At 38.4% G+C, this 17,396-nt stretch overlaps 1 protein-coding gene across 1 annotated transcript; it reads right to left on the reverse strand.

The window, feature by feature from the left end:
- Positions 1-492: 492 nt before the first annotated feature.
- Positions 493-10,847, reverse strand: LOC145045891 (pleiotropic drug resistance protein 1-like). Its single transcript, XM_078994181.1, has 23 exons — positions 10,380-10,847; positions 10,144-10,264; positions 9,950-10,038; positions 9,757-9,841; positions 9,476-9,635; positions 9,282-9,358; positions 9,084-9,137; positions 8,895-8,985; positions 8,522-8,823; positions 7,292-7,573; positions 6,507-6,823; positions 5,959-6,119; positions 5,787-5,890; positions 5,564-5,714; positions 5,307-5,485; positions 4,672-5,004; positions 4,310-4,600; positions 4,139-4,222; positions 3,916-4,049; positions 3,146-3,373; positions 1,699-1,870; positions 1,367-1,621; positions 493-898 (listed from the first exon to the last, which is right to left on the reverse strand). Exons 1-23 carry the CDS (start codon positions 10,727-10,729, stop codon positions 641-643), a joined length of 4,278 nt encoding a protein of 1,425 aa, XP_078850307.1. The 5' UTR covers positions 10,730-10,847; the 3' UTR covers positions 493-640.
- Positions 10,848-17,396: the final 6,549 nt, after the last annotated feature.

The following is a 17,396-nucleotide window of genomic DNA, read 5'->3' on the forward strand; positions in this document are numbered from 1 at the left end:
GAGTCGACAAAGTAGGGTTATGGGCCGAAGTCATAAAAGGGATTCATAATCTTCACAATAAACAAAACGCACGGATATCTCTCTAATATCTATATAATACCTAACTTTAAAAAAAGAGTTGGATTGCACGTAGAAACCAAACAACGTGATGAGCACTTTTACAAGCATATTTAAACTTAAATTTCCCCAATAAATCTTTAAATTACACAAATTCAATCAATCATTTGAGTTTCTAAAATACCCAAAAAAAATTAACCGTATACTCCATACATAAATGCATAATCGTACATTGTTTCAAATAGTTTCCTATACACACGAATTAAGAGACAAAACATTCATTTATCAATAATGTTCTCTCCAATACTATTCGAATATGATGTATCTTAAAAAGTGAAGTTATGTTATTTAAGATTTATTTGCAAATTTTGAATTTTTAAGCAAAACCTCAAAACTACATTTAAAAAAATGAACCATTTTATAAATCAAAAAAAAATCCACATAATGTTTTTCACTTTAAATACAAAACAAAAGTGAATCGTTACACCAATTGATCCCAACTGTAATCAATGATTTATGTCAGATAACTCGATCATAAATCGTTTTATTCAAACAATATTATTTCTCCCTTGACAATGGAGTGCTATCTCTTTTGGAAATTGAAGGACTTGATACAAAAAGAAAATATAACTGCAAAAATAACCACGAATCCCACATGAACACCGGCCACAACACCAATGAAGTCGTGTTTGAACCCATAATAATGACGCAAGTATTCCTTCACTGTCTCCCCGTTGTTGAGCAGGCTCTCAAAGTCCCCTAACTGGGAAACAACCAGACCGTACTGTGTCCATGCCATCGGATCTGCCCAGTAATACCATCTCCACCACACCGGAATTTTCTACAACACACAGTAAATACATTGTCAGAAAATCATAGATATTCTTTTTCAGGTTTTGTGTATCAAATGTAAGTTTCTTTTTCACTTAATATTCTGAATAAAACAGACTTAATCTAGTAAAAAGGACTTAAGTCATGCGCGCTATTTAAAAGTAAAAAAGCTCTTTGTGAAAAACTGTAAAACTACGAACAAGCATCCATATATATGGCATAGACCTCTATAAGGATCAACAAAAGATGTCAGGAAAAAACAGGTCAATGTCCTAGTCGCAAGTGAAAGGAAAAAAAAAAACGAGAAAAAAGGTATTGAATATGGATGCTAGGTTTAATACATAAAAAAAAAAAAAAACTTCAAGAGATTGAGGCTTTCCATTAAACTCCAATTTCCTACAAATTTCCCCTGTTCATTTATATTTTGAACATCATTTAGCAAAAAAAAAAAAAAAAAAAAAAAAAGAAAGGCCCTTACAGGTTCTGGGATGATGTATCCGGAGAATAGATTCCAAAGCCCGTAAAATGCAGCAGCAACAACGGAAGCGATCTCCGTATTCGGTGTGACTGCGACTGACATCATACCGAAGTATGTCATGTAGAGCAAGCAACAGAACATGATGAACAAGAACCAAAAGAATTTTACAACCGTCCAATCAAATCCAATCATTGCATACACTATAAGCCCGAAAACCACAGATTGTGAAAAGATATAGGGGATTTCCACAACAACCTATGTATGAAAACATGAAAAAAATGTTAGGATCTCAAATGGTAAAAAAGAAGATACATTAAAGTTATACAAGTTACCTGAGCAAAAGCATACGGCAATGCAGAATACATTCCTGCAGCTCGTTCTCTATAAAAGACAGTTCGTTCTATGTCCACCACAGGCTGCACGGACGATGCGTATACGATTCCTAAGAAGAGAACCGATGTATACAGACAACCCATCGCGTCATTCAGATTTTGCAAGGTGTCCCTGACATGTACGTATGTCTAAGTTATGTGGTGTCCTTGATTTTAGACTCAAACATAGATACAGAGAAAGATGGACAGTGTCTGTAAGCTGATGAGCTTAGTTTAGACTAGACTTTGGCTTTAATACCATGTTAGCCATGTGGAGTCTCGTATTTTTCTCCAAAAGAGCCTTTAAACGGGGACGTGAGACTCGCACATACAGAGGCGAGTGAAACCATGTCTAGCCGAGGTGTAACTCTAATCTATATATATATATATATATATATATATATATATATATATATATATATATATATATATATATATATATATATATATATATATATATATATATATATATATATATATATATATGGCTTAGTTATTGTGCGAACCAAAAAAAGCTTAAGAACTTGCGAACTATCCATCAGTAGTTCAAAACTACGCATCAACGATCATATATATGAACTGCAGACTGCGGACATATGCATCATCAGTCATATTGACTGCGGACACATGCACTAGCAGTGCAGATATATGAACATTTTTCGAAAAAAAAAATCATCAAATTTTTTTAGTCTTGATATGGCTTAGACACTGCATTACATTAATATTTGTTGTTTTGATTTTGAAAAATGATGTTTGGATATATATATATATATATATATATATATATATATATATATATATATATATATATATATATATACAGTGTTGTAAAACTCGCCGAGTTGGCCGATTACTCCTCCGAGTACTCGCTACTCGGCCCCTTGCCGAGGCGAGTTACAGAATCCCGAGTACTCCCCGATCGGCCCCTTACTGAACTGAGCAATGTTGTAAAACTCGGTCAACTCAGTGATTAATATGTATAATATACTTAATGATTTATTATTATTGAACATACACACATGTGATTATTACTACATATATATCTTAAATTTTAGTAATTATTCACGAAGTGAGATCATTATTTGTTTTTTTAGTTTTTGTGTATTCACATGTATCTAATTTTGTTATATATTTCAATCAACTTATGATTTTAACTTATTATTTTAACATATATAATTTCCCTAAAAATATTACTACATGAATTACCAAATCCGAGTACTCCCCGAGTACTCCTGAGTACTCGCTACTCGGTAGTCGGCCGAGCAGGTACCGAGTAACGAGTTCTACAACATTATATATATATATATATATATATATATATATATATATATATATATATATATATATATATATATAGTAAGTATAAAACTCAAAAATCGTGAGATAATGTCTTATGTTTGTTTTTCACCTTTTACCTCCAAGGTCCCAGAACATAGATCCCAACATGAGTGCAGTGATGGTGGTGAAGGAGAAACGAACAGCCGTGTAAGGCTGGTTTCTCCAATATGAGCATCGTTGTTTCCATAGACATGCACGACACTGAACGAAGAACGGCTGGGAAAATTGAGTAGTGAAATGAAGGTCGTTGGAACCAGGGCGTGGTACACTTAGTTCCGCAATAAGAGCTTTGTTTCTCCTGCGAATTTTCTCCAACAATGAGTTAGGAAGAAATAATGATTTGTTCCGATAGCCACATGTGTTACGTAGGACATGATAGACAAGAACAGTTGTACACATTTTGGACAACAACAAGGAACGATGACAACAAGACATAAATTTTATTTTTGTGTCATTCAAAAAAGTGGAACAATGTAGGACAGACATTTTCTCAATCTCTCATCCTTGAAAAAGACGTGAATGCCAACCATAACCTCATTATAAAAAAAGTACCCTGAAAGCTTGTCTAGTCCAGTTTCATGTGTGTATAAACACTACCATATATATGACTAGACCCATTTTTCTAGCACCATTTTCGATGATGAGGATGAGGAGACCCGTATGTCTTCTGTAGAGACGAGAGATCAAGAGCAAGTCATTGTTCCATCTTTTTGGGTGAGACAAATATTGCAAGTCAAAATGCATGCTACATGCAAGATAACGTGTTCACCCTGTGTAACAAGCTCGTGTAACAAATTGGCTATGGAGATTGAGCTATTGCAGTGTATCACTATTACTCACCCATAAAGTTCTGAATTCTTGTAGATGTCGCTGAAATCGAATCCCAAAGCTTGTTCTTGCGACGAAGTACTAACTTCCAACATCCAAGTCGCAGGATTATAACCATCTTTAATTTTACTAACCCCTTCAATATCCTGGTTCACAAAAACAGCCGGATTTGACCACTCTATTTATTTATTGGTCTAAACATGATTAAATCTGCTCAAATGTGATTGTATATTACCTCAAAGTACTTGATCAATTCGCAAGAGTTACGGCCAACGGGTCCAACATATATCTCCTTTCCTCCTCTTTTCATTAAGAATAACTACAATATTATTTGGATGAAAGTTCTCTTAAAGGTTAAGGCGGTTTATATACGATGAACCAGATGTCATGAATTTTATAAATGTACCTCATCAAAAGCTTCAAATATATCAATGCTTGGCTGATGAATTGTACACACAACCGTTCTCCCGGTGTCCACTGTGTTCCTAACAGTTCTCATCACAATAGCAGCGGCTCTAGCATCAAGACCGGACGTTGGTTCATCCATAAATATTATAGATGGGTTAGCCACCAGCTCAACCGCTATGGTTAACCGCTTTCTCTGTTCAGTTGATAGCCCGTTGACCCCAGGTAACCCTACTAATGCATCTCTCAACGGATTCAGTTCCACAAGTTCCATCACCTCATCAACAAACATCTAGAAGCAAAAAAGTGCCATTAGATCATGTTATTAAGCACAGTTACTTTACTCTTCCCATGTTTTCTAACCTTTCTGGTGTTTTCGTTAACATCAGCTGCCAACCGTAGCCATGCCGAGTAGATCAAAGATTCATAAACTGTAACATGAGGAGAATGGATGTCGTTTTGTTCACAATACCCTGAAATCCTAGCAAATGTTTCTTGTTTCTTTGGATACCCAGATATCCGGATGTCACCTTCTATAAGTCCTCCCGTTTTTCTACCTGCAAGAACATCCATAAGCGTAGTTTTACCAGCACCGCTAACCCCCATAAGCGCGGTAAGAACACCAGGTCGAAAAGCTCCACTCAAACTCTTGAGCAAAACCAATCGATCTTCACTAACACCTTGGTCTTTCATTTCCTGCAAAAAATTTCAAATGGGATAGTTTAATGTTACATTATTATAATAGCACGTACTAACACGGTATTTGAGATCACGCCTAACATCTCGGGTGCTCAACACATCTAGTCTAATCTCATCGAGCCTCCATCTCAGAGTCATGTTAGTGTCCGGCATTGGAATATTAGTTTCCCACATTGGCTAGACACTACCGTACTGGCCTCTATATATGTTGGAATCCCGTCTCTCTCATTGGCGTTTTGGAGAGAAAATATAGGAATTAATCTAGCTACATATCTCACTAACTGCAAGAAACACGTTACCTGTGGCATATTAACGGAGTACTTGATATTATCAAACGTGATACAATGTGGTTCAAATGGAAGTATCATTCCTCTTTTCTTGTTTCTATTTCCGTCATTTGTGGCCATCGACGATAACTCAACGGGTACCACATCACTTTCTGTGTGTTCCGTTGCGTTTGCTTGGGTTCGATCGTAAGCTGTACAGTTTGCACACCAAATATCACACACTGAATGCATATTTTACCAAAATATACCTATACCAAGGAGCCACTTACGGTCAAGAAATTGTAAACATAGCACGTAACACAAATTGAAGATTAACATGAACCCAATCAGAGCCCCAAAAGCAATCCAATACCAGTAAGTGTCCGCGAACAATCCTTCATAAGTAACGATAAATCTCCCAAGTGTTGAACCGCCGAAAGGCTATGAACAAATAATCCATCTTAATAATATGTATCGTTGTAAAATGTAATTTGTGTATAAATTAATAGTTACCTTGTTAAACTTATGTCCGAGAAACTCATTTACCACGATTCCATTCAGAGCATACATCATTGGTGATGACCAGTATCCCCAAATCCACCAACTTTTTACTTGGTCTTCAGGAAGGATAAGTTTGTTAGTTTATTAAAAAGACCAGAGGATTCTGAACAATATATATTTTTACCTCGTGATAAGACAAATCCACCCAAGGCAAAGAGAATAAGGAGTGCAAATGCACCAAATGTGTTTGCAACAATCAAGTTGCGGCCTGCGGATGCGATCAATCGAAATAATGCAGAAGCCATCTGGTTAATGACCACGAGGAGTAAGAAATGCTTGAGAAATCTGCAAAATATTAAATTTTTTGTTCTTTTCAGTGAAACAGAGTATAAAGGACTGATAATCTGTAATACATGTTGTTGCATAAAAATGCAATTCAATGATAAAAATTAAATATCCTTTAAATTCTTATTTATATTCAAATACTTTTTGATATTGTAAATATACATAATTGAATATTTAAACTTTATATACATCAGTATGTGAATGGAACCCTTAAGTAAAATTTATCAAAATGGAATTTGAAGGATTCTGATTCAACTGAATTCCATAGATTTTGCAAAGAATTCGGTTATAAAACAAAAAACCGAACTGACCCTAAAATGTTGGTTTCTTTAACAAATGAAAAACCAAACCATCGGATTTTCAAAGCTTTTGGGAAGTGGGGAATACCTCCAGAAGTTGGGATCAAATCCTATTACATAGTAAGTGAGTATTGTCCAAATCGCGGCTTCCACAATCGAAATCGGAATCTTTATAATCCAAGTTGGAATAGCATACGCCCATGTCGGATAGAATTGGAAATCCCGTTGCCTGTAGAATACTGGGAGCTTTGCAATCGTCATAGCAATCTCAGCCAACCCATTAAACATGATCATTGTGACACCAAAGAACAAAGCACCAATGTATAGTTCTCCATCTTCGAGCCCAGATCTATGCATATTAGTTCGGAGAAACACAGTCATCGTGATAACTGCCATAATAGTTAGCTGAAATCCAAAAGAAACAATCAGAATTGTAAAGAATAAACCATCATGTTAGTTACACACATGGAGCCCTAGATGTTGAGTTGTAGAGTATAATGGTTGTCGGAAGGACGTGACGTATAGAGTCATAGCATGATTACCAAAATTGCAAAGTGTTATCTCATCTCCATGTAATTGTAAACCTCGTTATGAAATTAATAGAAATCTATCTAGTTCGGCAGTGGACGTTGCACGATTACCTTAATCATGTGAACCACATAATTCTTATGTTCTTTTATTTTTCTCCGCATCTTAAACTCTAAGTGTGTGTTGATAGAAAACCTATGACTAGTGTTTCTATCTAAAAGAGACGTTACGAAAAAAGGTTAGACTCCAACATATACAAAGACAGATGAAAGCCTGTCTAACCATTGTAGGATACTAACACATCAAATGACAGACATAATGGAAATCGACTGCAATGTTACGTACTTGGGTTATTTTGAAAATGTAGATGAATGAGTGTCTTTTCATGAGTAATATTTCTCTATCGACACAAGCTTTCAAGAGCTCCTTCTTGTTTAAACCGAACTTCTTGTTTGTAAGAGCTGCAGGATGGCTTTTGCTTTTGTCATACGGGATTGCAAGTCCATTTCTTAGGCGTTGTCCTACATGAAATGATTCATATGCCTGAGCAAATTCCTTTGGTGTCACAAATCTGTAATCATCTTGTCTTCTTGTCCAATATTGTTGCTGATCTTTCTTTGATGTCACCTATAAAAATAAGAAACAGATTGAACAACTTGTTGGACTCTTAGGTTGATCGTGTTACACGGGAAAGTTTTCTAGGGCTACTTTTGATGATGGGAAAGAGGCAGGAATTCACATCTTTTGTATAGTGAAAGGCATGTCCTGCTTAACAAGCAAGTCTTATGGAATAATGGCACCATAGATAATGCTTGGAAAAATGCACATAAGTTTTTATCTAGGAGGACTTTTGGAGCACACTGAAAAAAAAGGGCGGGGAAAATTTCCATCATTTGGAGCTCCAATTTCGACTTTCTCTGATTTTCATTATTTTTATGTTTTTATACAGTAAATCACATGACCTCAAAATTTCCATAGACCAAGTGCTATCTTGGGTAGGAAATTTCAGTATTTTAGACATAATTTTGAATTTGAGAAAAGCCACCAAAATTAGCAATGTCCTGTATAAGGAACCATTTTTTATGTCTAAATTATATTCTAAATATAATATTGTGCTAAATTCAAAAAAAGATAAGCTCATGTGATTAAGTGTGTATTATAACATCCTACTTTTGTTTGTTTAATTTTTTATGGCATCGTACTTTTAGTTTTTTTCTTGTTAAGCCATTGTGTACTTATTTATCCATTTGTACTAATATTGTAATTTCAAGTTTTTTCATTTAGGACATTATACTTTGAAAAAAAAAAAAAAAAACCCAAATTAAACCCTATGGGATTTGAACTTGGGTCCACCTTGATAAAGATTTTTGAAAGTATAATAGCTAAACAAAATGAAAGTAGTGTCCTATATGAATCAAATCAATAGAAATACGTTGGTAGCTATTTTTTGTATTTAGCCCAAAAATATTTTCCTCGTTAGTGTTGGTGTCACTTTGTGTACTTTCATCCAACATCAACATCGGTCCATAATGCTAACAAAGATAAATACAATCACAAGACACAAGTGATACTTACTTCTTGCAGGAAATCAGCAACACCTTTCCTCTCGGGGCAACGAAACCCCATAGTTTCAAAAAACTCAAGCACATTTTCACGTGGACCCTGATACACGATCTGTCCATCACTCAAAAGCACAATGTCATCAAACAAACTATATGTCTCTGGTGCAGGTTGGAGAAGTGATATGAGTGCTGTTGCTTCAAGAATATGAACATATTGCTTAAAAGAATTCACTATTTGGAATGTCGTTGAACTATCCAAACCAGTAGATATTTCGTCCATTAGGAGAACATTCGATGGTCCAACGATAATTTCACCTGTAAATTTTTACCAAATTACTGGAATAAATCATATCCACTTATGTCTTTTAGAAAATTCAATTTTTTACCTGTTGTAACGCGCTTTCTTTGGCCACCGGATATACCTCTTCTCATCCCATCTCCTACCATTGTGTCTGCACACTCCTCTAACCCCAATATCTGCTCAACAAATGTTATAATTATTCTTCAGTTTTTTTTTTTTTTTCATTTAATTTGCATATATTACGCGTTAAGATAGAAAACAACTTATAACATACCTTGAGAGTGTAATCCGTGACAACACTAGCTTCTTGACCTTCCGCTGCAGCAGCCTGTATGATAATCAAAGTAATTGAGTGAATTGATTTAAATTGTTTGAACATTACAAAACGCTTAAATTGTTTGAACTTACACCTTATGGTTATTAGTCGTGAAATTAAACATTGTTATTTCTTTTTATAGATGTTACTCCATACCTTCATATAGATGTCAATATCAGGATCCGGTTTAATATTTGCACTTTTTTCTCTTCTTGACAATTCAGCTAACATCTCTGCATTATATCAGACAAACCCGATATTTATTTCAGTGTTAAAACATAGTCTATCTCTTCAAAATCTTGAAATATGATATCTTGGAGAGATAAATTTAATATGTTGCTTAAACTAACCATAACGTGATCCAACACCTTGGCATCGTGCAGAGAAAGCCAATGTTTCTCTAACAGTCAATACTCCAATATGAACATCGTTTTGACTGATATAAGCAGACGTTCTTTCGGGTACAAACTCATGTAACTCGTGACCATTGTACGTCACCTTTCCAGTGCTCTATGTAATTAAAAAATTCAAATACTTGAGAAAGTGGAAATAATAGTTTTTTATTACTAAAATTTACACTAATACAACTTTTTCACACTTACACCTTCTTTAAATTCAATTCAATATTTACCTTAAGCCCTTTACCAAGACGCCCAGCCAAGGCTAACAACAACGTTGTCTTCCCCGAACTTGGAGGACCCAAAAGTAATGTCATTCTGAATGATATTTATGAGAAAATTTAGCAAAAGAAATCGATTAATTTATTAGTTTGAAACAAATGATTTGATATAAAAGCTATTCGAATTCGTGTTCTTTCTTCTAACCTGCCCGGTTTGATGACTCCACTAACATCATCAAGGATAGTTATATGCCTTTTCGTATTCCGTATCAAATGAAAATAACTCAAGAAACCCTATTGGAAGTAAACAAATGAATTGATATATATTCGTGAACAGTTAAATAAAAACTATAATCAATTAATTAGGTTTGTGTATGTGTTAATTATTGTCATTCTTACCTCTGCAAGATCAAGGTAGAAATTGATAAAACTAGGTAGAGCTCTGCTTCCTGTATTAATATCTGCTTCCACAGTCAGATGCTCATATCTGACTTCAATCGTTGGCAATTCAATCCCAACCCTGTAACATATTCAATCAACCCATGAAAGATAAGCCGGATATTGAACTTGCATGTTTGTTCATAATTGTAATAATCAGAAAATTAAGAGAATAATAAAGGGGAAATTTCAGTTACCTATCAATTCTATTTCTGAGCTTCGTCAAGAACTGCTCATTATCTTCATCTGCAGCATTAACAAGCCGATCAAGTAACTGTTTTCGCTCTGCGACTCCAAGATTATCAATATCGATCTCTTTTGTTTGTCCAGTTGATCCAAACAAAAGACCTTTCTTCAAACGGTCGAAGGTGGGTAGTTTTTCAAGAGCAGCCCATTTAAGAGCTTCTTCATCGCTTTCTTCGCGAGTAGATTTTGAGAAAATATCAATGCCTGTTCTTAAACTGTGACTTCCTCTTATGCTCCCTAATCGTCTGCTACTGCTAACTCGCCTGCTACTACTAGCTCTATATATATCACTTCTATCCATTGTCACCCACAATCAGAAGGAAAAAATTTTGGCGTTTTATATCCAATTGTGATGTGGGTTTTTAAAATTAACGAAGAAATCAATGGGGTTCCAAATTTTGGTCATTAAATGGAGAAAAAATAAGAACAAAAAAGGACTCTCTTTTAATTGTTCGAAAACCGTAACAATTCACCTCCTTTTGTAATGAGAATTTGGGTTTTGCAGATGCTATAGGGACATGAAAGAAGCTTATAGCCTTATAGGGTGTTTAATAGTAAGGTGAACCGCAAAATTTGAAACTTCTGGCGGGTTTTAACCAGAAAATCAAAGAATAATAAATAAATTGGCAAGAGGAAGATACTCCTTTGTACCAAACATTACACGTCGTAGGGTACGAAGATAGAGTGATATTCTAGAAAGCTTAATTTGGAATTGGAAATATACTTATGTTTAAAAACCCTTTGTAAAAATTAGTGTATTACTGAGTGGAGGCTTAAGTCATCTACGTTAGTTTAATATCAACTCATCTTTCATTTAAACCAGGTTTAGTTTTGTGATTATCTTTCACATTAATAATTAATAATACTCTTTCAAAAATGGTCCTCAACACCTCAACAATTTATTTATATATTATTAATCATTTAAAAAAATAAAAAATACTAATATATATTTATATATAAGTCTTTCACATATTAAAAGACAAAATATGTGTAACACCCATAAAACTAATGCCAAATTTAAACTTTTAAAAACATTTCAAAACCATTAATCATTATAAAACTTGTTTTCAAAATAGTAAATATCAGAGTATCCCAGAAACAAAGTTATAAATGTGAGGAGCTGTATGATCACGTCTTTGCCTTCCCGCGATCATCTGATATACTTGAAACAAAACTGAAACTGTAACCCCAAAGCTTAGTGAGTTCCCCCAAAATATCGATACACTGCAAATAACACATGTACAAATAACAGCATGTACTGGGTCCACAACTTTACAGACTGGATTACCCGTGGGCCCACAGTGTGAGTCTGGATTGCCTTCCAGGCCCACAACTTACATTTGGATTGTCTCCGAGCCCACAGTACGAGTCTGGTATGCCCCACCCGGCCCTCAGCTCGTATCTGGAATACTCCTGAGCCCAAAATACGAGTCTAGCATGCTCCACCCGGCCCTCAACTTGTATTTGGAATGCTCCCGAGTCCTCAGTATGAGTCTGGAATGCTTTGTCTGACCCTCAGTTCATATCTGGAATACTCTATGGTTTGTTGGCTACCGCACGGAGTAGTACAACCTCAACCCAACCCATACAATATGTCGATATATACATAACTGATGCACATACAGATAATCAGGTAATACACAGGTAGTCCTACAGATCTACCAACTGGCATAGCAACTAGCATGCATAACTAACTCATACTTAATATAATACCAACTGCTAGGATATCATATCCAATGGGCCGGCATTGGTGCCTTCGACCTCTTAGCATAGTGAGGATAACTCACCTCTCAACTATCGAACCGAAGTGATAAACTCAAACTCTCGAACCACGGCCACGAACTCCACCACCAATGTTTACCATAAGATCATTTCCATAAATTTCCAATTTACCAAAATACCCCAGAAGTCAACTAGTTAACCCTTGGTCAAAGTCCAAGTCAATGGTCAAGGTCAACAGTCTGTGTTGACCTTGACTCATCGAGTGCAGTTCACCGGCTCATCAAGTCCTTCCAGAACTCGAGAAGTCGTGAAATCCCCAATTGACTCGTCAAGTTTCCCTACAAATCGCCGAGCATATGCATGTCCAAATGTTGGGAAAACCCTAGCTGACTTGCCAAGTCATCCTACTGACTCGTCGAGTCCGTGAAGAAATCCTTGCACGACAATCTTCATCGGACTCGACGAGTTGGCCATGCAACTCGTTTAGTCCCTTCAGTCCTTTCTCCATTCAGATACTTTTTAAGCCACTCTAAAGCTCTATATTGCATATCAAGCTTCCCAATCCATGTTTATCATGTAAAGTTTCAAACTTTACGTGCATGCAAGGCTCTAAAGGATTAGAATGTCAAATCCAAGCTTATAATGGGGTTTAACTCAAAAGGGAAGGTTCATACTTGCTAAAGTTTGGGACTTTAAAGCTATAGAGACCAAGATAATCTCAGATCTGAAGTTGCAACTTTAGATCCTAGCTCACACGAGAAAATGGTTAAGATATATACTATAAAAGCCCTAATCTTCAACATAAAGAGATCTAGAAAGAGGGAAGGTCAAGGTAATGACTTGTTACCTTCAAACTGATGCCAATAAGCGGAAGAGTCAGATCCACTACTCCTCTTATACTTCAAGTCTTCTTCTTGCAAATCACCTTCCAAGCTTAAAAATGACACAAGAATGGAGCACTCACACGAATTAGGGTTTCTGGACCCACAAGGAGCTGTAAGGAGAGGCTAAGGAGGCAAAGGATCCTTTAAATAGGGTGCAAAACCCCGGAAATTAGGGTTTCATCCTTTAGCTCAACCTCATCGAGTCGTGTCCTCTGACTCATCAAGTTGGTCACTTAAACACGTGGCCAAAAACATTCCTACTCGAGTCAGGGAATCCAACTCGTCGAGTAGACCTTTCACTATGAAAAATAAAGCTATAATATTAATACCTGAGAGTCGAGGCGTTACAATTCTCCCCCACTTGAACTAGACTTTGTCCCCGAAGTCCGTTGCGGTGAACATCTCTGGATAGTGCTCCTGCATCTCATTCTCTGGCTCCCATGTCCACTCAAACCCTCTTCTCTGCTCCCATTGTACCTTTACCAAAGGTATCTCCTTGTTCTGCAGAACCTTCACCTTCCTCTCCAAAATGGCCACGGGCCTCAACAAATAATTCAAACGTTCATCAACCTGAATGTCATCCAATGATACTACTACCCCCTCTTCCTAAAGAGGATCACACCCTTCCAGGGCGAGACCTTCAGGAGTATCATGTCACTGACCTGGAACTCTAACTCTGATTGGTGTCAGTCTGCGTAGCTCTTCTGTCTACTCTATGCAGTCTGCAATCGCTGTCTAATCTGCTGAATCTTCTCAGTAGTTTGTAAACCTATCTTTGTCTGCCCCATCACTCTGTGACCAACCTCACCCCAACAGACTGGGGTGCAAAATCTTCGCCCGTACAACAGCTCAAAAGGTGGGGCAACGATACTGGAATGATAGTTGGTGTTGTAGGCGAACTCTTCAAGGGGTAGGTGGGAATCCCAGCTCCCACAGAAATCGATGACACAAGCCCTCAACATGTCCTCGAGAGTCTGTACAGTCCGCTCGCTCTGGCTGTCGGTCTGCGGATTATATGATATGCTAAAATGTAGTCGCGTGCCCAGCTCCTCGTGGAACTTCTACCAGAAGCGAAAGGTGAATCTAACATCTCGGTTGGAAACTATAGAGACCAGAACTCCGTGGCGAGAAAATATCTCACGAGAATACACGTCGGCCAGCTTCTTAGCCGACGAACTCTCTCGTATGGGCAGGAAATGGGTACTCTTGTTCAATTGATCCACGATGACCCATATAGCATCAAATCCCTTCTTTGTCCTCGGAAACTTGGTAATGAAATCCATCGTGATTCGTTCCCATTTCCATATGGGGATCTCTAGAGGCTGCAACTTGTCATGCGGCCTCTGATGCTCAGCCTTGACCATCCTGTAGGTAAAGCACCTCTCGATGTACCAAGCAATTTCTCGTTTCATGCACGTCCACCAGTAGCTCAAACTCAAATCCTGGTACATCTTGGTGGCTCCCGGGTGAATAGAGAAGTGAGACTTATGATCCTCCTCCATAACCATCTACCTGACCCTACCAGACATCGAAACACATAGCCGACCACATCGGGTCAACAATCACCGGCTATCGTGCACAAATCTGGCGTTCTCGCCCATGATCCTCTCCAGTTTCCAGTTCTCAGGTCGCATGCTCTCAGCCTGGGCATCTATAATCAAACTCACGAGTGGAGAATCCACTGATATCCTCATACATGTCGCTAGTGTAGAAGACCCAGCTGACTTGCTGCTCAGAGCGTCCGCCACCATATTCGCTTTATCTGGGTCGTAAAGGTCTCACAGTCGTAGTCCTTGACTACATCTAGCCACCTGTGCTATCTCATATTCAAGTTTAGCTAATCCATGATGTGTCTCAAGCTCTTGTGATCCATGTATATGGTACAACGGACCCCATAGAGGTAATGTCTCCAAATCTTGAGAGTGAATACCACCGTTCCAAGCTCCAGATCATGAGTAGGGTATCTCGTCTCATTCGGCTTCAGCTACTGCGATATGTAGGCTATCACCCGTCCTCTCTGCATGAGCACTGCCCCAGTCCCGTGATGGATGCATCACAGAACACTACAAAATCCTCGACTCCCTCCGGGAGAGTCAATACTGGAGCCTCACATAGTCATTGTCGAAGGTCTCAAACACCCTCTGCTGCTCGGGGACCCACCAGAAATCCACCCCTTTTCTCGTCATACGAGTGAGGGGTACTGCAATCTTGGAGAAATCATGTATGAATCTCCGGTAGTACCCTACCAATCCCAGAAAACTCCTGATATCGAAGGAAATTTCGGAACCTCCCACTGCATAACTGCCTCGATTTTAGCCAGATCAACCAAAATCCCCTCCTGGTTAATGAGGTGTCCGAGGAACTAAACCTCTCGTACCCAAAACTCATACTTTGAGAACTTGGAATAAAGTCGTTCCCACCTCAAAACACCCAATAACTCCTGTAGATGCTCCTCATGCTGCTTTCGGGTCTTGGAATATACCAAAATATCATTTATGAACACGATGATTGAGCGGTCAAGCATCGGTCTTCATACCCGATTCATCAGGTCCATGAATACAATTGGGGTGTTGTTGAGCCCAAACGGAATCACCATGAACTCGTAGTGTTCATAACGAATCCGAAACGTGGTCATCTCTATGTCCTCCCTAACCTTGATCTGATAGTATTTGGACCTCAGGTCTATCTTGGAGAACCAAGATGCTCCCTACAACTGATCAAAGAGATCATCTATCATCGGGAGTGGATAACGGTTTTTCACTGTCAGCTTGTTCAACTCCCGGTAATCAATGCACATCCGGTGTGAACCATCCTTCTTCCTGACGAAGAGGCCCGGTGCTCCCCATGGAAAATTGCTCGGATGAATGAACTACTTGCCCAACAGTTCTCGCAACTGTGATGACAGCTCCTGTATCGCTGGTGGTGCCAACCAGTATGACACCTTGGCAATAGGGACCGCACCTGGCACTAGGTCAATCCTAAACTCGACCTGCCTCTCCGGAGGCACTCCGGGCAACTGCCCTGGGAATACATCAGCAAACTCCCTGACCACCGGAATCTATGATACTGAACCCTGATCCCTGAACTACGTATCCACCACATACGCTAGATAACCCGCACACCCGTGCTGAATATAATGTCGATCCCTGGCCGCTAAAAAAAAACTTGATCCCATTTTGGTACCCTCTCCATAAAAAATCAACTCTCCCCCACTTGGGGTTTGAACCACTACTTGTTGATCCTCGCAGTCGGTCATGGCACCAAATCGACTAAGCCAATCCATACCCACAATCACACACACATCCCTCATGGGGATCGGAATTAAATCAATCGGAAAAGATACCCCGGAGATCTATAACTCGCATACCCGGTAGACCGAAAAAGTTGAAACCTAATGTTCGTTGCTCGGTAGAGACTCGCAACGGACACTCTATCTCTCCTACTGGCACACTGAACTCCCTACTAAATGTCTAAGATATAAATGACCGACTCGCCCCCGAGTAAAATAAAACCAATGCAGGAAAGGAGTTCACTAAAAACATACCTAATCATAGGTATAAACAAATAAGCATAAAACATATACTATCAATAATATAAGAGACAGAAATATACCAGCAATCACATATGGTGCTCTCCTGGCCACTTCTGCTGTGAGTTGGAAGGCGCATCCCTGAGCCTTCGGGGGCTCTACTCTACATGGCCTTTCGTCCGTAATTCTCAGTGTAGCTGGCGTGGGATACTGTGCCGGCTTGTCGGTAAATTATGGACAGTTGGCCTTCAATTGGCCAACCTGATCACAGTGATAACATAACCTCATACATGGAACTGAGGCGGGCTGGTGACAATCCTTCGCATAATGCCCTTCTTTGCCACACCTGTGGCACCTGCTACCAGCTTGACAAACCCAAAAATGACCCTTGTTGTACTTTCCACAAGTGCAGCTCTACTGACCCCCGGTCTTGGAATCAGCGGTCATAGACCGCCTCGGTGCCGGCTGTGACTGTGTAGGGGCTTGTCATTGCTCCCTCAACTACAACTCAATCTCCAACTCATGTCGTGTCACACCACAAAACCTGAACGGTGGAAACGTTCCTAGGCGGAGGACGTCATGTACAGTATCACAACAAAGCATAATAGTAAACAAGCAACAACATCATCCATTGCATTAATAATATAATTTAATACAAGTGTGTTCTATATAGTTATAAGACACCAAAAATATAATCAAAATAAGAGATGAGTCTTGAACGTGCTCCATCGTCTCAAAACTTGGTATCGGTACCTGTCTACTCATGACCTGAGAATACAAGTTATTTTGAAAGAGTTGATCAGCTTTAAAGCTAGTGATTTCATAAGCATTTT

This window comes from Lactuca saligna, chromosome 5 (genome assembly GCF_052625555.1).
Source record: "Lactuca saligna cultivar CGN05327 chromosome 5, ASM5262555v1, whole genome shotgun sequence".
Lineage (NCBI taxonomy): Eukaryota > Viridiplantae > Streptophyta > Magnoliopsida > Asterales > Asteraceae > Lactuca > Lactuca saligna.

What these genes read in the sequence shown, in the direction of transcription:
- LOC145045891 (XM_078994181.1), bottom strand. Translation starts at nt 10,729, where the DNA reads ATGGATAGAAGTGATATATATAGAGCTAGTAGTAGCAGGCGAGTTAGC. An exon ending in CTCAGAAATAGAATTGATAG is followed by an intron (nt 10,265 to 10,379) that starts GTAACTGAAATT and finishes AATATGTTACAG; the next exon opens with GGTTGGGATTGAATTGCCAA. An exon ending in ACATTTTCAAAATAACCCAA is followed by an intron (nt 6,824 to 7,291) that starts GTACGTAACATT and finishes TTTGGATTTCAG; the next exon opens with CTAACTATTATGGCAGTTAT.